This window comes from Lepidochelys kempii, chromosome 9 (assembly GCF_965140265.1).
Source record: "Lepidochelys kempii isolate rLepKem1 chromosome 9, rLepKem1.hap2, whole genome shotgun sequence".
In the NCBI taxonomy this organism is placed as follows: Eukaryota; Metazoa; Chordata; order Testudines; family Cheloniidae; genus Lepidochelys; species Lepidochelys kempii.
The window spans coordinates 88,156,518-88,176,341 of NC_133264.1; the positions used below are offsets into that span (position 1 = coordinate 88,156,518).

General features: G+C 35.0%; 1 protein-coding gene across 2 annotated transcripts in view; it reads left to right on the forward strand.

The window, feature by feature from the left end:
- Positions 1–19,824, forward strand: part of THOC2 (THO complex subunit 2) — a 110,967-nt gene that overhangs the window by 48,508 nt on the left and 42,635 nt on the right. The window contains exons 13-25 of one of the 2 annotated variants that reach the window (XM_073361291.1): positions 1,398–1,442; positions 3,921–3,962; positions 6,325–6,455; positions 6,564–6,665; positions 7,634–7,718; positions 8,793–8,886; positions 9,536–9,616; positions 9,879–9,975; positions 12,563–12,680; positions 12,872–13,051; positions 15,120–15,284; positions 16,469–16,744; positions 17,831–17,972. In XM_073361291.1, coding sequence (XP_073217392.1) covers positions 1,398–1,442; positions 3,921–3,962; positions 6,325–6,455; positions 6,564–6,665; positions 7,634–7,718; positions 8,793–8,886; positions 9,536–9,616; positions 9,879–9,975; positions 12,563–12,680; positions 12,872–13,051; positions 15,120–15,284; positions 16,469–16,744; positions 17,831–17,972 — 1,558 coding nt within the window. The remainder of the gene's footprint in view (positions 1–1,397; positions 1,443–3,920; positions 3,963–6,324; positions 6,456–6,563; positions 6,666–7,633; positions 7,719–8,792; positions 8,887–9,535; positions 9,617–9,878; positions 9,976–12,562; positions 12,681–12,871; positions 13,052–15,119; positions 15,285–16,468; positions 16,745–17,830; positions 17,973–19,824) is intronic. The other variant, XM_073361292.1, reaches the window with a different exon arrangement.

Genomic DNA, 19,824 nt, shown 5'->3' on the forward strand with positions numbered 1-19,824 from the left:
AACTAAAGTGTGAATTCAAAATGGATTAGTTAAACTGCAGTAAGCCCCTGTGTGTACACTCTCATTCACTAAAGTGAATTAAACTAAACTGAATTAAGGCCACTTTTATTCTGAATTAGTGTGTCCACACCGGGATTTAATACAGTTTATATAATCCATTTTGTATGGCTCCAGTTCAAAACTACACTGAGATACAAGTGTGTGTAGAAGGCTATCTCAAATGTGGCTATGTTCTATCCTCTCCTCTTCTCCTCACCTTTTTCCTCATTGCCTCTGGTTAGTTTTTGTTGGTTCTAGTGCTCTTATTTTAATCCCTTCCACCCAGATGGTTTGCAGATTCTCTTGAGGTGGACTAGTTGAAAATGAAATACAGTAAATGTATTTTACCCAGTTTTCTAAGATGCCAGTTGACATGGTGAGTAATAATATGGCCACCTACCTGCAAATAGGAATCAAACAAAACTGTAATGCCAGCCTCATATAAAGGAAGTTAAACTGGCATTATACTATACATGTGCATAAATCTGAATAGATGTTACTGTGTATGAGCCTATCATTAACTTAAGAAATTTAGACAAAAAATTAAGTGAGTGCCTATTTATTTTACCAAGCAAATATAACCTTGTAATTTCACTCTTAGCTGGATAGAATAATAAACCTGTACAGTAAATTCCATGTAATCAGAAATTTGTCTTCTATGCTATAATTTTGAGGTATGACCGTTACAAGTTATTATGCAACTGTACATCACTTAGAGAAGTGCAAGTGTACATTTTTATTAAAATTTTAACATAACTTTGTAGTCATGATTCAGTTAAATGTCATCTTTGTCCAAGATCTTTTACTGAAATGAATTTGTTTCCCATATAACTCAAAGATAAACTACCAAGTTCTCTACAGATATATATTAATATAGTATCGTGTGCTATATTGGATATAGCTATATGTGTTATGTTTAAATATTGTTCTACCGTAGTCAGTGGCCTAGTATCTTTCACCTATTTTTTTCTGTTCACAATTTTTGTGACTTGTAGTTGATTCATAAAAGTAGAATTATTGATACCTGTATTTAAGGACTTCTTTTAATGAGAGGCTTCAACTATGAATATTGGGCTGTGGTGCTTTCTGTTAGATTGGTCTAGTCATCTGAAGAGGTTGTCCTGGTTTCTGGGAAGAAGGAATGTTTGAAAAAGTAATTCACAAATGTCAGAATATACTATCATATTTGTTTATCATGTCAAAGATCCATTCTTTACTTATGTTAGACACTTCATATTGTTCTATTTTGTCATTTTAGTGGAAAATTCAGTATTTGAAATATACAAATATGATAGTTTAAGATACATAAATGTTATGCTTATGACAAGGATGAGCAACATTATAGCTGTTTGCTTTAGGTTGGAACTTCGAAGAAACTGAACAGTGAGGACAGAATGGTTAAGGTAACATAGGGAAAGTTATTTTTAATGCATATTGCAATCGGCATGTTATGTCAACTGTTGAAGTTTTCCCATTCATATCTAATACACATGATTGAAATATTTATAACCATATTGGTTTTTTAGAAACTGCCAGCTGACTAATCATACAGTAGTTGTTAAACCCAGGCTTCTAATTCTGCAAACCTGGCTTTTGTGCTCAAACTTAACTGTAAAGTATTCTGCACTTTATGTTGTTAACTTAATACACATGCAACAGGAGTGGGGCAGGATAAGAGGGACAATGAGGACTAAAAAATGTGAATAGATATTATTTCCCAAAGGGTGGCTATTAGAGGAGTTGCTGTATGTACTTTTATAACAGGCTTGGAAATTCTGCTATTCTAGAATGTATAGTTTGAAAGCCAGATATATTCCATCTCTTTCCAACACGGCAGTAAAATACAGTGTACAGAATAGTGACTTTTTTAAACTGATAGTGGTCTTTTAGTCAATTTACATCTTTCAACAAAAATAATATACAGTTAAGTTATTCCATGAAAATGAGCATTATTTCATATATGGATGTGGATTTCTTTGAGAAATGAATCAACTTGCTCTTCATGGTGGCTTTGTATTTTTTTCAGTTTTGAAAACAAATCTGAAACATAATAATCAGAATGAAACAGCTTCTAAATATGTAAATCTTTCTGCTGTAGTCACTGACGGACTGATAGGTATTAGTATGGTCCTCCAGAGAATTTACATATGTAATATCTAAATAAAACAGAATTTTGTTTAATTTATTGACATAATGAATCTTTGTGAACTCTGTAAAACATTGCACTCTGTCTACTATGCCAAAAACATTAAATTTATGAAGCAGTAGGACACAGCGTGCTAAGATTTAGTTTTCTGGTCTGCACTGGAACACAGGAGGTGCACTTCACACATGTTCCAAATTAGTGTACTCTTTGCCTTGCAAATGATATTGTCTAAATATTGGAAGTGAATAGTAGACCTCTGTTGACGTTTCTCCCCCCTTAAACTTTTGTAAAGTAAGATGGATGATATCCAATTTTATACAAGGCTACCCTCAAAACCAGCACTCACCATATCAACAAATTAGGCTCCCCTCTCATTGGTGTGTATGCAACTCTAATATTGCTTAGAAGAACAAAATCCACCATGCATAGCCAAAAAAACCAAAACCAAAACTACCTCAAGGTTGTACAGCTCAAATGCTTGTGTACTTCCACAGTACAGAAGCCACTTGTTGGTTCAGTGTTAGTATTGTTTATAAAATAATAAACAATTTTTAAGTTCTTCAGATAGTTTGAAATGTTTAACCTCTGGATGATAGAGCTGAACATCTCAGTTGTTGAAATTTTGCTGTGTGTTAATTCCATAGCAACAACTAATGTCTAAAAGGGTGTATTGATTTTGGAGAAAGAAGAGGAGTACTTGTGGCACCTTAGAGACTAACCAATTTATTTGAGCATAAGCTTTCGTGAGCTACAGCTCACTTCATCGGATGCATACTGTGGAAAGTGTAGAAGATCTTTTTATACACACAAAGCATGAAAAAATACCTCCCCCCACCCCACTCTCCTGCTGGTAATAGCTTATCTAAAGTGATCACTCTCCTTACAATGTGTATGATAATCAAGTTGGGCCATTTCCAGCACAAATCCAGGTTTTCTCCTCCCTCCCGCCCCCCCCCCCACAAACCCACTGTCCTGTTGGTGGGGGGAGGTATTTTTTCATGCTTTTCAAGCTTATGCTCTAATAAATTGGTTAGTCTCTAAGGTGTCACAAGTACTCCTTTTCTTTTTGCGAATACAGACTAACACGGCTGTTACTCTGAAACCTGATTTTGGAGACTATTCCTGATGTTGACTAAATCTTTTAAAAGCTTTGGGGTGAAATTTTGGCCTCATTGAAGTCAGTCGGAGTTCTGCCATTAACTTCAATGGGGCTAATATTTCACACTTGAACTTAAGCATAATGAAATAAAAATGAATCTAGAACCCTTCAGTTAACATAAAATGCTTAAGAATAATTTAAGATGTCTGCTTTCATTTCTGGGTTAAGTAATGAAAGTACTGATACATTGCAACATTTTCCACTACAATTTCAATTTCCTTCAAAAGAACTTTAAAATGAAAATTGTTTAAAGAAAAAATCCTTAAGGTGTATATATATAATAATGAGTAGTCAGTCTTCATTTAGGCGTTACAAGTGTTGGGTGAAAAATATTACATTCAAAACAAATATTTGAATTGTTACTCTATATAATGTATTTGTATTTGTTGGGTAGTCGTATACTGTATACAGCTAAAAAGATACAGATATTGAAATGGGAGTATTAAACCATTTGTGGTTAGATTAGATATAGATTTTTCTGAAATAACTTTGATTTGAAATTATGCCTAGTCAGTAGTAATAGACTAGCTTAACAGTCATATAATTCTACAATTAATATGAATGTCTTTTTTGTAGTTTCAATCTGATGGAAATAAACAAGAGGATAAAGAGAAAATGGTGAGTTTTGGTCCTGGAAATTACTATAATATTTCTTTTACAGATAACCTCTTTTCATTCACTAGTAATGTCATACAATTTTAAATGAAAAACTTTCTAATGTTCTTTGTGCCTATGCAGTGCTTTTATTTTTTAAAACACCTTAAAAAAAAAAAGAAAAGAAAAGCAGCAAGTGAAAACTTCACATAGTTGAAACCCACTCTTCTTTCTTGTCAGAAGATAGTCTATTTGCTTGTTCAAGGACCTCAGCTTCTCAGGAGTATGCTTGATTCTGCTCTTTCCAGTCTGCGAGAAAAAAATCTCATATCTAATTATGAATTATAATTTGACAAAATATTTATTGTCAATAAACTTTTTCCTCTCTGTATAAACTCTGTTTTATTGTAAGATGAAAACTGGCTTAGAGTTACAGTGGTCTCAGGATTTTCATGGCTCACTGATGTCAGAACAAAAAGAAAAGGAGTACTTGTGGCACCTTAGAGACTAACCAATTTATTAGAGCATAAGCTTTCGTGAGCTACGTCATACTTTTTTTTTCTTATAAGCTATAAATCTGTGGTTGTATTCACCAAATTCAAACAATGGATTCGTCTCCTTATTGGCTGCATCCTGCTTATAAACAATCACAAAAAAGATCTTGTCTTCTCCAGCTGGCTCTCTTCCTTCCAGTTTCTGCATATTTAGTCTTTTCTTCTTCCTGCTGGACTGCTCTTATTTTGTAGTAATGGTCTATTGACTGTATTCTGTCTCTTGCTGATTTTATCTGGGAAAAGTGTAGGAAGATCAAGGAAAACAGTAATTAGAGCAGAAATTGAGGAGATATTTTATAGTTAGATGGCTAGTTACTATTAAAATATATTCAGCTAATCCCAGGAAATTAATTTGCTACTGGCCTCAGTGATACTCCTGTGAGATCCAGTTTCTCAGCAATCATAGGAATTCACCTGTAAAAGGTCTGATATTGAAGCAGTTCAGTTTCCTACAGCATCCAATTCCTCCTGTATTTCACATGCCACAGTTTTGTGACTTTCTGAGGTATCAGAGCAGGAGAATGTTGGCTCAGTGCTGCCCAAAGGTGTTGGGAAAAACCTGTTTTTCTTGTAATTGTATAGTTTGGTCAAAGTAGTTTTAGATTTTCCTGAGGCACTCGGTTTATATTAACATTTGTATTGTAGCATTTTAAGTTAGGCCCTTTGCTTAAAGATACGTCACATTAAAAATACCAGTTTTATGAGACTCTTATACCACCATGCAATGCCTAAGATTATCATAACCAGGTTTGGAAAGATTAGATTTTTATCAGTAAATGTCAGGAAACATCTATTTCAAAGCAAAGAAAAATATTTCCATTGATGATAACCGCAATTTACAGATAGACAAAGTAAGAAAACTGCTGCTTGAAATGTATTAGAATTTAAGGATGTTTACTTTCTATCTTCTGATATGTGATGTTGATTATTTGTGTTTAAATGGTTATAAAGCTTTAACTTTTTGAATCTCAACATCTATTGTCGTTAAATTGTCTGACCTCCTTATTAACTTAATCCCCCCCATAATTTTGTGTAACTGAAAATTTAAATTGATAAAAATTGAAAAAATGCTTAAAAATAAACAGATATTATCCATTGAAATAAGTAAACAAAAATCAAATTCTGCCAAGCCTAATCATAACTAACAGAAATAGAGAAAATACTTTTCTGTTTTTCATTGTATTTTGGGCTTTTTTGCTATATCCCTGTTCATAACCACAGTAAAAGGGAAAAGAAAATACATTTTTTTTTAAAAAAAAAAGAGGGAAATCCGATTGTGAAAACACAAATTGGCAGGGAGGTTTCGGGAGCAGGTGTAATAACTGAAAATATTCACATTTTGAAAATTGATGTGATTTCAAATGGCAAGTTGTTTGCAAAGACAGTCCTAATGTAGTATAGGACACCTTTCTATTGGTTTAAAAATTACTTTTTAAAACAAGTGTAAAAATTACTCTCTGATACCACTTGATATCAAAATAAAGAAGTGACTTATCGCATTATCGCAGTTGGAATTTTATCAATTTACTGTTTTGGGAATATGAATGTAAAGCATTGACTTTTTCTACCACTTCCCTCAATGCTATATGGCTAATACATTTAGGACAGTAGTTATGAGTATCTAACCAAATATTTCTGCTTAAAACCAGATTTTCTAATGTAGATGTTTTTCCATATAAATAGGAAGCCACAGGTATATCATGAGGCATAAACCATGAAGATATTTTATTAGTTAATCAAGATAAATAACTTCACATTGACAGGTATTTTTTCTGAACTTGTCTCATACTTATAGGTTATTTTGTTTTATGTTTTTTTGTGTTTTATCTCAGGAGATCTTGTTTAGCTGTTTGTTAAATATTACCGACCAGGTTTTGCTCCCATCTCTTACTCTAATGGACTGCAATGCGTGCATGTCAGAGGAACTCTGGGGAATGTTCAAAACTTTTCCATACCAGTACCGGTGAGTAGCGTAGAATAAATTTTTATTTTAATAATGAGAAGTCTTTTTTTTTAAATTTTCAGATTGAATGATGCTCCTTTTTCTTTCTCCCATTCTTATCCCCCCAAGCTATCGTCTCTATGGACAATGGAAGAATGAAACATACAACAGTCACCCACTTCTAGTGAAAGTTAAAGCTCAAACCATAGACAGAGCCAAATATATCATGAAGTAAGTTATGCTGGATTTCATATTTTGCAGTTAAAAGTTAATGATATTTTAGGAGTAACTTTCAGCTGTTTCAGGTAGGTGTCACATAGAGTGAATCCTGCTAGCGTTAATACTTGACAAAGATGATTCCTGTTTACAGAGTACTTGAGTCATTAAGTGACTCATGAACAGGGAGTCTCTTAAAATTAATGTTTCGTGATTTACTGAAGCTTCCAGGAATAAATGTCAGACTGATTGTTTTGTCAAATCAATGTTCAGCAAAGGTTTTTTTTAATTTTTGTCAAGACTATGCCAAGTGAAATTAACATCTTCTATGGGACAACATTTCTTGCATAGAATCACGTAAAGAGCTCTCTGTTTTCTGCAAGAGTTTTCTTTAGAAACAATGCATTATAATGCAGGCGCATCTTGATTCCTGGGAGGATCTAGAATCTCAAAAATCCTTCCCTATAGACAGATGCACTTCATAATTTCCATTCTGTGGGTTTTCCTTCTTGTGTGGTGTATTTTCTCCCAATCCAAACTCAAATGGTGAGGTTTGTCATCATCCACACACATGGAGTTAATTTAAGTTGAAAAATTATATGTGGTTGAAACTTACAGTATGTGCATTTGGAGTCCCTCTTTGCAACTCTATCTACTATGTCAGGGATTCATGTTAAATCCTTTTGTTGTTGCATGTGTGAATTAAACCCATGTCGTTTTACCCATGCTATGGTAATGTGGTTATCATCTGATTAGAACTCTTCCACACAGAACTCTTCAATTCATAGATTCATAATTTTTTTGATTTTCAGATTTTGAGGCCAGAAGGAATAAAAAAAAAAATCTCCAAAAAAAGGATTTAGGCTATCTAATTGGTAAAGGAGTGCTTAAGAATAAGCTGTACATCTGAGAGAGAGAGAACAGTAAAACTACTAACACTCTGTGAAGGAGTTAATTGAAATAAAATCTCTATTCTTTTACAGGCGTCTAACCAAGGAAAATGTGAAGCCTTCTGGAAGACAAATTGGGAAGCTAAGCCATAGCAATCCAACAATTCTATTTGATTATGTATGTGATGTGATATGCATATGTTTATGTATGTATGGACCTAATCTGTCCTTTCCTTACTAATGTGAACAGAACCCATTGGGGTTCGTGTGAGGAAGTGTTACAGACTGAACTCTATGCATATATATTTAAGGGGAGGATGGACTGCGTATTTTGTGCATGGTATTTTAGTAAGTTGGAGAAAAGTGCTAATTCTATTATTCTTGATTTATGATAGGTAATTCAGTAGAAATGTAAAAATATATACACTGAGACTTGCAAAAATGACTAATAGTTTTGAGTAGACAAATTGAGAGAGGCCTAATTTTCAACAAATCCCTGACCACGCACCCTCTGAAAGTCAGATCCCTATAACATGTCATGTGTAGGGCATTCAAAAATTGAGGCGCTCAATCACTAGTCACTTCTTAAAATGTATATCTGTGTGCTACTTCAGCTTAATAACAATAACAGCATGTGATTTCAGTCAACTATTGCATCTTTTTTTTTACTTGTTCATTTTGGTTTCTATTTTAATTTCTTGTAGTAAAATCTTAAGTGGTTGAAAACAAGAAATAAAGCAAACAAAACCGATTTTCATGTTTCCTCTTCGTTAGCTTTCAGTTTGACAATCAGTGGCAGCAATTCTTATTAATGAGGTTTAGTTTTTATGAGGATGGATTGTTAGTTATTTGCATTAACATGTGGGAAAATATATATACAAGAGCAGAAACGTTTTTGGGATTATGTTTTCTGTTGGTCTGAAGGCTAGCACTATCTCTCATTTTAAAGAAATTGCTAATAGGGAAATGTTTTTACATGATCAATTGCACTACTGTTTTTATTTATATATTTATTTGTGCTACAGAAATCCAATGAGATTACCTTTTGCTACAGAAGCAACTAAAACATTTTGTTGAAACGGGTTTTCTTTGTCTTATCTTTTTAAAACATAGGTATAAATGTTGACCATATTAGCCTATTTACTATGTTCGGCAATGACCTAGGAATTTCTAGGTTTACATTAGATGAAAGGCATGTAGCACTGTCTTAGTTTGGCTCACTAAATCTTATCTATTTCATGTTTGTTTTCAGATTTTGTCACAAATACAAAAATACGATAATTTAATTACACCAGTTGTTGATTCATTGAAATACCTCACTTCACTGAACTATGACGTCTTGGCATGTATCCTTTTTGGGTAAAATACATGTGCTAATTGTATGCCTTGTATCTTAATCCTTGATTGCCCATCAGTAGGTGGTGTTTCATGTTGTAGCTGTACTTTGCTATCCACCTTTCTGTTAGGTCTCAGGTCTTGCTGCGGTAGCTCCTGGGCTGGGGAACTAGCCTTTTCCACTTTCTAGTCTTTCCTGCTTCCTGAAGTTGTATGAAAATGCTCCTTTTCCAGAGCTGTTTTACAATTTTAATTAACATATGCTCTTTTAGGATTCCCATGCTTCCTAAATGATGAGGTGGTACTTGTTTTTTTTTTGGTATGTTGGTTTTATTGTGTCTTTATAATCTTATATGGTTATTTTTCAGCTGTAATTGTCTTCAGTGGCCCTAATCTCTTAGTATATAGAATGTTTTAGGATGATGCTTTCTAAATATTCAGGTATAGTGTTTGCATATTAGAATTTTTGCGGTTGAAGGGACAATTGTACATGGCTATTGGCAACTCAAATGGAGATAACTTATTTACCTTATAGGGATATCGTTAAATTTAAATAATATTTGTAAAGCAATTTAAAGATGTACAGCAGTATTGTTAATGATTATTAATGCTTATTTCAAAGATACTGGGGAAAAAATATATTCTTTAACTTTGTAAAAGACTGCATCATTGAAGCTCTGGCAAATCCCGAGAAGGAGAGAATGAAACATGATGACACTACAATTTCTAGCTGGCTGCAGAGTTAGTATTTTTGTTTTATTTAATAAATTAGTTTTTCAGGTATTTATCACGGCTGTTAGTTTATCAATTTATTTTTCAAAAGAAAAATCAATATGGCAAGTAAAGGCAATAGAAACAATTATTATGTTCATGTTCACGAAAATATTAAGTGGGAGTGTTAGCAATGCATAGCTGAATAAATGCAGAGCATAGTAATCTTATGTTGAAATAGATGATGCATAACTTTCAGTCACAGCTATTTCTCCCTCTCCATCTACTTTAGGTCTAGCTAGTTTTTGTGGTGCAGTTTTCCGAAAATATCCAATTGAACTTGCTGGTCTACTGCAGTATGTAGCAAACCAACTAAAGGCTGGAAAAAGGCAAGTCTGACATTTAATCTGTATAACACACTCTATTTTAAAGTTTACTAGTTGTTTGACACCTGCCTTTTGCTGAGGCAAAAGTGCTGTTAATAGTAAAGCTGTCCTTGAATACCTGTCGGAAAGTTAGAGAGCTTCAAGTACCAGGGAAAGAGAACATATAGCTGTAATATTTTCCTTTAGTATGTATGGTTATGGCATGTACTTTTGAGTCAGTGTTCGGTGTCTTTCATATACTGTAGTACTAGAACCTCTAGTTGAGCCTGAATCACTGGCATACTTACAGTATATGCAAGAATATTTAATTTAGAAAAACGTATCTACAACTATTACATACAGTATTCAAGAAAGTTAATCATTATAGTTTCTCTTACTGTTGCTCCCAATATTTTGTCTGCAAAAATGTCTTTACAATTCTTTTTTTTTTTTTTACTTTGAATATTTAAATAATTTAGTATATTTAATGACTATACAATTACTTGCTGTCCAGTTGCTCCTTGGATCTCCAGCTTGTGAGCACTGATGGTGTCCTTTTTTCGAAAGTTTTCAGTTATAAACAAACTTTACAGCCTGAATCCTTTCTTCTTTCCCCTTCCACTGTTTAGTGCACTTTGTTTCTTTTCCTGTTTTTTAATGTTTAATGGGTAGTTTTGTCATATTTGGTAAGTATGGATTTATAATAATTCCTGTATTATGAACTCTTTTATTAAAATTTGGTGAAAGATAATTTATGAATGCTAATAGTGAGCTACTGATTTATTTGAAATAGTTAAGATCTTGCATTTTTGCTTAAAAAGGAGAAAAGAAGACACAATCCCTGCACCAGCAGTAAAATAGGGGCACTTCAGCACATTGTTTTAGGGCTCGGGGAGTTGAAAAATGAAGTCTCTTCCTTTCCCTCAACACAGACAACCTTGTTTCACATGTGTGTACCAATTCCCATCTTATTATGTACTCTGGTGATGGTACAGTCACCAGTTAACTACAGAGAGTAAGGTAAATAACTTTTCCCATCCTACCTCAATACTGTGCAAGCATCTTATAAATGCTGTTAACTTGTTAAGTAAGTGTTAAGTTATTAAATAACTTTACATACAATGCAGTATTTGGGGATGGTCAAAGAAAACTAGACTTCCTTATTTTAGAAGGGTTGTTTATGGTGATCATATTATTACTTGTGGACTTCCATTAAAAAGAATAGTAACTACATGACAGATAGTAATAGTCCAAGTGGTGTAGTGGTTAGAGCATTAGATTGGGATCCAGGAGGCCTGGGTTTTAAGTCTGGCTCTGCCAGTGGCCTGCTGGGTGACCTCAGGCAAGTCACTTCCTTGTTCCATGCCTCAGTTTCCCCATCTGTAAAATGGGGATTGTGAACATTATCACTTAAAACCAAGGTCTCTATCCACCCACTCTCTTCCGTAACTTAGCCAGGATAGGCAGGGATGGTGTCCCTAGCCTCTGTTTGCCAGAATCTGGGAATGGACAATGGGATGGATCGCTTGATGATTACCAGTTCTGTTCATTCCCTCTGGAGGACCTGGCATTGGCCACTGTCGGAAGACAGGATGCTGGGCTAAAAGGACCTTTGGTCTGACCCAGTATGGCCGCTCTTATATCAGACATTTTAGTTGCTGAAATCAAGGGCAAAACAATTTTGATAGCTAGAATGAATTTCTGACCTCAGTGTTTATGGAGACATTGGAATTGATGGTACGAGACATTTGGAACAAGTCTGCAATAAGAAGTCCTACTGGCTGAAGTTTATTTTAAATTCTGTAGCCAGAAATGTTTTGTGATGTTTTAGATGTTAGAGTTTTGAGTGAGAAATTGTGGTAAAAGACTTTATAAACAGTTGTATATGTTTAGCTGTTTAGTAAAAGGCAGAGGTGTGATCTGTCATTATAATTTGCTGCCTTTTCTTTTGAGTTGAACATATCTAGCAAAATTAGATGTTTCTTCAGGAGGTGGCCATTGTGGCTTTTCATATTTTTTGCACTTTACAAGTCAGACACATGTTTAATAGGTCAAGGTGAGATCGCTACATTCACTTTAGGTTTCTGTCTTAAAAGTCTCACTATGTGCACTGAATTGTCTTTAAAAACAATTCTTTAACTAAAAGCAATTATCTGAGGATTTCTCATTAATAGTTTATTTGTTTTGGCTGATATATACATCAAAGGCATGTAAAGATAAGAAATACAAAGGAAACAGCTGCAGTTTTTTGTAATTAATTTGTTGGTATTTGTAAGTAAGTGGTACTGTACCTGTTAATGTTTTCAGGATTGGATCCCAGTATTTCTCTCCTGCAGAAGCCTATGGTCCTGGTCCTGGTCTTGGTCCATTGGAGGCGTATCACTTTTACTACTACCTGTAAATTTTCAAAAACAGTTTTTCTTTCAGCATTTAGCAGTGTTCCTGAACCTTAATTACCTTTGGAAAAGGAAAGTTGTGTTTGTGTTTTGGTCTTGTTTCACTACAGCAATTTTAACACACAGTGGTTTTATTTTGCATTAGCTATTAAGTAACCATTTCTGTTGCTCATAGTATTTCATTTTTATGTGGTTCTTATTTTTCTTCTGTGCAGCTTTGACTTGCTCATTTTAAAAGAGGTGGTACAAAAAATGGCTGGAATAGAGATAACAGAAGAGATGACAATGGAGCAACTAGAAGCTATGACTGGTGGAGAACAGCTAAAAGCTGAGGTGGGAGTGCAGATTAATTTACTGGTTTTACTGAAGTTCAAGAAATTGGGCAAATGTTGATGAATTACTTATACTGTCATAAGTCATAAGCCGATACTATATCTATTTACTATTTGTCTATTTTCTATAATAAAGTGATATTTCTTAAATTGGAATACCTTAACTTCTGGTTTTCTTGACTCTCTGGGCAGGGTGGATATTTTGGCCAGATCAGAAACACTAAAAAATCTTCACAGAGATTAAAAGATGCATTGCTTGACCATGATCTGGCCCTTCCTCTGTGCCTGCTTATGGCTCAACAGCGAAATGGTGTGATCTTTCAGGAGGGAGGGGAGAAACATTTGAAGCTGGTGGGGAAGCTGTATGATCAGGCAAGTAGAACCAATTACATATTTACATTTTTAAATAAAAAGGTTTTTAATTCTTCAGTTAAGTTTAGCCTGCTTATTTGATATAAAGGCTGCATAGCACAGTTTTTACTGTCAAAATAGTAAATATAAGAAGTCTCTTCTTTAAAATTACATACTGAACATATCATGTATTTTCATAGTTATCTTTTTCAAAAATTGATTTTGTCTTTAGGTATTTTCCCCTAATGTCAGACTGAGATTTGCTTCAACTTAGAAGTGAATTGTATTGAAAAACAGTTGCAGATTCCTAGATTTGCCACGCAAACTTCACAATGTTTGTTAATGTTAAAAACATGAAAAATGAAAAGGCTTTTAGATTTTAATGTGGGCTCTTATTTCTTATTTTAAATAAGAAAAACCTTTTATAATCTATGACTTATTGGAACAATACATGAAAGTGCTATATGTATCTTTTCAAAGTCAGTTGAACTATTCTGATTTTTATCACATTAACACTGTCACAGATAAAAGATATTACCTCACCCACCTTGTCTCTCGAATGTATTTCCCTGTGAGTACTCACAATTCAGGTCTAACTTCCTGCAAATGTATAAATTGAGATTGCTCAGTTTACTATGTTAAGGTTTGAAAGACCTGTGTACCGGTTGTAATTTTGGTAGTTTGTTTTTTCATGTGTTTTATTTTTAAATTATTTCAGTGTCAAAAGTTAATTATGTAATCCAACACAAACAAGTCACAAAACTGAAAGAAAAGGATGCTTAGCAGTAAGTGTTTGCAGGATCAGACCCTTAGTCCAGCCTTCATTTAGGGGAGAAGTGGACAAGTAGGCCTAGATATTTGTCTAGTTCTTTTAGGAACTCAAGAGAGATCACTTACTTATTTTACCTATTGAAGTAATCAGCCATCAGTTAGCGTCATTGATTTACCGATTCCAAATTCAGTCCATTGACCTGTATGTGAAAGCTTAAAGCAAAGCTCTTCTTTTATACTGGGAAACATGAACTTAGACAAGCATATTGATTAAAAAAGAACCATTGGGTTAGCCAGGTTACCCTGTTTAACTGACCTGATTCTGCAAAAATTTAATTTGAAGGGCTCTTTAAACATTTTCTTGCTTTGTCTTCACAAAGCCTTCCCGTTTCTGATTTTTAGAAGTCAGTAGTATCTTACCTGTCTTTCAGTATTTCTCATTTTGGGCCTCTGGGCTGAGAGGTGCAAGTGGCACTAAATTAATTTAGGATCTGTATTGGAAGCTCTCAGATGTATGAGGTTAGATTTTTCTTTTTTTCCTGTGACCTCATTAAAGTATCTTAAATGGAGCTTTTGTCCATGGGTAAGTAAGATCTTGTGTTGGTCCATAGGCTCAGCTACAACAGCCTGTGCACAAAAATAATCAAGCTCTGTAGGCTTTCTCTTTGTGTAGGCCATCCTCAATGCTGGGTCTCCATGCAATATTGTATTTTCAACACAGAACACTGGAGGTTTCAAAAAAATGTATCATGATATAAAATATTGTAGTGCTACATGAACCTTAGACTTTGATATGCTCTACATGCTGACTGGGGTCTTTCTAATTTTTTAAATGTCTGTGCTGACATAACAAAAGGAAAAGACAACGTATTGAAATAAGTTAAAATCTTAATTTAGTTATAATTTGCAAATTATTTTAAAATATTACCCTAATTTTAGCAGTTTTTCTAAAATCCTCAAGGGCTACAATAAAGGATTCAAAAACATGTAGAGAGCAGAATGTTGAATCCTAGTAGGGCAGAATACTTTTAGAATTGAATACATTTTTTGTGGAGAACTTATTTAGCTGAGGAACACGGGGCGATTAGTTTTCATAAAGGGCAGAAGTTTTTTTGTAGTATGGAAAGAATTAGCATATTGTTATTACAGCAGTAGTTTAAAGTGTACTTTTCAGGAAAGTGACTAGTGGCTTGTTACCTATATATGTATTTGCCTTAAAAAGGTTGATATTTCTTAAACCTGCCTAGTCCCCCCCCACCCCACCCCCCAAAAATCAAAAAATAAATTTTCCTCTAATACTTTCTCTGTTTCAATTTAGTGCCATGATACTCTGGTACAGTTTGGTGGATTTTTAGCATCCAATCTAAGTACAGAGGATTACATTAAGCGAGTGCCTTCTATTGACGTTCTCTGTAATGAGTTTCACACACCCCATGATGCTGCATTTTTCCTCTCCAGGCCTATGTATGCACATCATATTTCAGTAAGTAAAAGCTTTTTTTGTCAATTTTCTAGAGCTTTAATATTACCAGTTATCACCGTACTCCAGCTACATTTTGTGCCTTTTGTGTTATGTTCTCACTGAAAATTTGCTGTGTAATTTGGGAGCTACAGTTTGCCTGTAGAGTTGGGAAGGAATGGTTATTTAGAGGTCAAGCAACCTGGGTTCTGTATCCATTTCTGCCACAAACATTTCTTTGTAACCTTGGACAAGTCACTTAACCCCTCTGTGCCTCAGCATTCCTAACTGTAAAAACACAGCCATGAACCACCAAATACCTTTCTGTAGTGTAAGTGCATGGTAGTGGTGTGGGTAGCTATGTTTATACTTAAGTTTGCCCAACACTTTCCATTTCAAGACCCTGTTCTTAGTTGCTTATAATTTCGCCAAACTTAAACCATTAAGGATGAGGTTATCGATGCTGGGAGTCTGCCTAAATCTGTTTTTTTTCCTGAAGGTTTCAGCTAAAATGATTTTCTGAGAATGACAATAGGGAATATGTTTTGCACATGTTAAAGAAATTCTTAGAGCTGTTTTGTGAAGGAGCTCTTGTGCTTGCATGCTGTGGAGCCAGGGAGTTTTTGCAAGGGAGTCATCCTGTGGTCACAGATGTGCCTTTGGCGTACCTGTGAAAATTTACTCACACTTGGCTGAGTTATCAGACTCTTAAACTACAGTTTGTACATATCAAATAGAGACTGGTTAGAGTTTGGCAGCTAAATTTGCTGAAGAGTCCATCTGCACTGAGTATACTCCACCCCTTCATAGCTCCTACATGCTGACTGGATTGCACATGTTTCATCCCTGGGCTACAGGGATTGAGCAGGACTTTCCCTGCAATTGCTCCTCCCGGATACCAGCATACAGGAACTGAGATCAGGAGATTCCCCGTGGACATAAATGGGTCAGAGAGATTCTTCATCAGAGAAGATGGCAGCCTTGATGGTGCAAAATTAGAGCCATTCACCACATAGAAATGTTCAAAGTTTCACAGGCATTTCTTTAATGTTTGGTTTATGTATATAAAATTAGGGTAGGGGAGGGCGTAAATCTATATCTATACATTTGATAGAGGTTTCCTTTGAATGATAAATGACGTTATGTAGGAAATAATTAGATATGTAAAAACAATGCAAATCACAAATATTTTTCTTTTTAATCTTTAGTCAAAATATGATGAACTTAAAAAAGCTGAGAAGGGAAACAAACAGCAGCACAAAGTTCATAAGTACATCACATCATGCGAGCTAGTGATGGCTCCTGTTCATGATGCTGTGATCTCCTTGCACCTTCCTAAAGTTTGGGATGACATCAGCCCTCAGTTCTATGCTACATTTTGGTCTCTGACAATGTATGACCTTGCTGTTCCACATAATAGCTACGACAGAGAAGTCAATAAACTTAAAGTCCAGATGAAAGCTATAGATGACAATCAGGAAATGGTACGTTTTTGCTTGCAAACCTTTTAAAATAGTTGAATATTTAAAATTTACTTTGACATTCAAATTGAAACATAAATTTCTCTAAACATGACAGCCAATGAAATCTTACATTAAAGATAGTTGTAATCACTGTTTTTTGAACAATATAAAATGTCAGTTTTATGTCCTGGTACCATTTCATACCAGAATTTTTCAAAATGTCAAAGTGTGTGAGATTTGTGTTTATAGATGCATTTATTTATTTATTTATTTATTAATAGAAGGTTAGGGTTGGAAGGGACCTCAGGAGGTCATCTAGTCCAACCCCCTGCTTGAAGCAGGACCAATCCCCAATTTTTGCTCCAGATCCCTAAACGGCCCCCTCAAGGATTGAACTCACAACCCTGGGTTTAGCAGGCCAATGCTCAAACCACTGAGCTATCCCGTTTAGTAGAGGTTCTCTTTTTGATTTTGTGCCTGCGGTAACCAGGTACAAACGGTTGCAGGAAATACAGTACATGTCAAATGCTGTTTATTTTTGCTATAAGTATTTCAGTACAGAAAATCTTGTTTTTCCTACATGGTGTAGCTGGACTATATTTTGTTGAACAAAAATAATGTTGTAGCGGCATACCATGATAAACTACTTTTGCAACAATTAAACACTCAGGCATTTAACTACTAACTTACCTATTTCAGTAAAGCAGATATCTGTCTTGTGTATTCCTTCTTTACTATGAACATTATCATGTAAATATTTCAAGTCTAGTAAAACTAATTTTACCATGAGAGAACCTACTGCCCTTACTGGGGTTAAACTCTTGTTGACTTCACTGAGTAAGGCCTGCAGAACTGCTCTCTGACTAGGAAAATAAAGTTTGACATTTGCCTTCAGTTGAGTGGCTCATCTAAGATCTCCATCTATGACTGTTGTGGTTAAAATTAGGTGAATGTGGGGGTGGAAAGACTGCCAGAGCAACACATTATTTTATTGTTTACATGAAGGTTTATATGAAACTTGTTTGTGGTAAACCAAATCTTTAATCCTTGTTTTTGCATATAGTAAGGGATAACAAATATTAAAGTGAAATGCATTGACATTTGTAGCCTCCAAATAAAAAGAAAAAAGAAAAAGAACGTTGTACAGCCCTTCAGGACAAGCTTCTTGAAGAGGAGAAGAAGCAATTGGAGCATGTGCAGAGGGTTCTACAGAGACTGAAACTGGAAAAGGATAACTGGCTTCTGGCAAGTAAGTATGAGAAACTTTGGCTGTTTTCCACAGTCACTGCACTTTCGATATCTAAATTACAAAGTTCTGCTCACTTGACTCTTGCTATACTAGCACTGTAATAATTCGTTTTAAAATCGGTTATTGACATATATTATCAAGATAAGTGAACTTTAATTTCAGTGTTGTTTTATTTCAAATTCTAGGCAGTGTGTCAGCTTTTACAGTGACACTTTGTAGATGCTTAATTTACTGGACAGTTAAATTAGAGCAAAATTCTTTCCAGTGCGCAATGCCCTATGTGCTAGTTAAGTCCTATGTAAGGTTGTTGTTAAGGACTTGTTCAGGTGCTTGCATGAGTCCTGTGCCTTGAGTTCAAATTCATCCTAATTGAGGAAATACCCTTTCTCACCAGGCCCATGTTTTTGAAGAATTTTAGTGTTGTGAACGTGGCATTGACCTAAGCTGGTGCAGAACTGATACAGTTATTTAAAAAATTGTCAGATTTGGCCAGTTAAAATTAATTTATTGTAGTGCTTCGTTAATTTGGCCAATGTATTTAGTTGCTTCCATTAGTTGTGCCCTGTAGCAGTTCTGTCAGTGGACAGGCATCCAATCCTTGCTTTAACTGTGAAATGTAAAATTGGTGGTCAGTAAAGTGGTTATTTTCCATGAGCTAATCAAGGATGAGGCTTCCATTTTGCACGTATAACTGAGACGTGGTTGGGTTACACTGCAGGACCAGTGTTGGCGAAGTTGTCTCCAGCTGCATATATAGTTCTGCATGAAGCAAGGGAGATTGGGGAGATAGTATTAACTCTGTTTTTTTCATCAGACCTGGAATGTAGGTAGTCTCTGTCCCCAAAGCTACATCTCAGGGAGTGTTTCCATTTTGTGTGAGAGGCCCCAGACAAGTTAAGAATGGGGTAGTATTGGTGTACAGGTTTTCTCACTGGATCACAAAAGCCCTGGCAAGGCTTCTTGCTTGTGATCGTCCTGCAGTTGTCGTGGCTGGTTTTTCTTAGTGACTTGGATGTTAATGCAGATGACTCTTCTGGGTTCAGCACAGGAGCTCATAGCTGCAATGAAAACGATGGGACTGTTTCATGTGGTTTAAGGCACAATTAACAGATCTGGCCACAGTCTAGTTCTGATGAGTGAGTTGACTTGGAGTTTGGGAGGTGGTGATTTCTTCCTTCTAATGGACGGATAGTTACCTCCGCTGATTTGAGGTTGGGATATACCTTGCCTACCAAGATGAACTCATTTTGATGGTTGACCCTTAGAGATTAATGGAGACGGTGAGCTTCTATAGGGCTTTGAGGGAGAATAATGTGGAACTGATTGGTGTCCTGTAGAACTTTATAATCTTTTGTCCTCTGCCTTCCATTTAGAGGTTCTTAAGTAGCTCTCTCTCATAGCTTTGTTCCCGTATGTCACCTTGATTAGTAAATGACCTAAGAAGAGCACTGGGAGTGGAAGTGTTATGTCAAGCTACTGGCCACGTGAAATATTTTTGAGGTCTAATACCATGGCTATGCAGGAGGTAGAGAGACTTCTTTTCCTCTGCTATAGCATCAGTCAAATTTCACATATCTGAACTACTTTTTAGGTTCTTATTGTGTGGACAGTATTTTATTGTACTGTGTAATTGTATTGTAATGTTTGTAAAAGCACATGGAGCTAGCGAAAGGCGCTAAAATCATTAATAAAAATAAATATTGTTACTAAAGCACAAATTTTGATAATTAATTAAAAAAAGAAACAACACACTGGCCATTTCATACCACTTAGCAAAGAATTAATAACAGGTGTCCTAGTGAAATATTGTAATTACCAAGACTTTATTTTATAAAATATACTACAGAACATA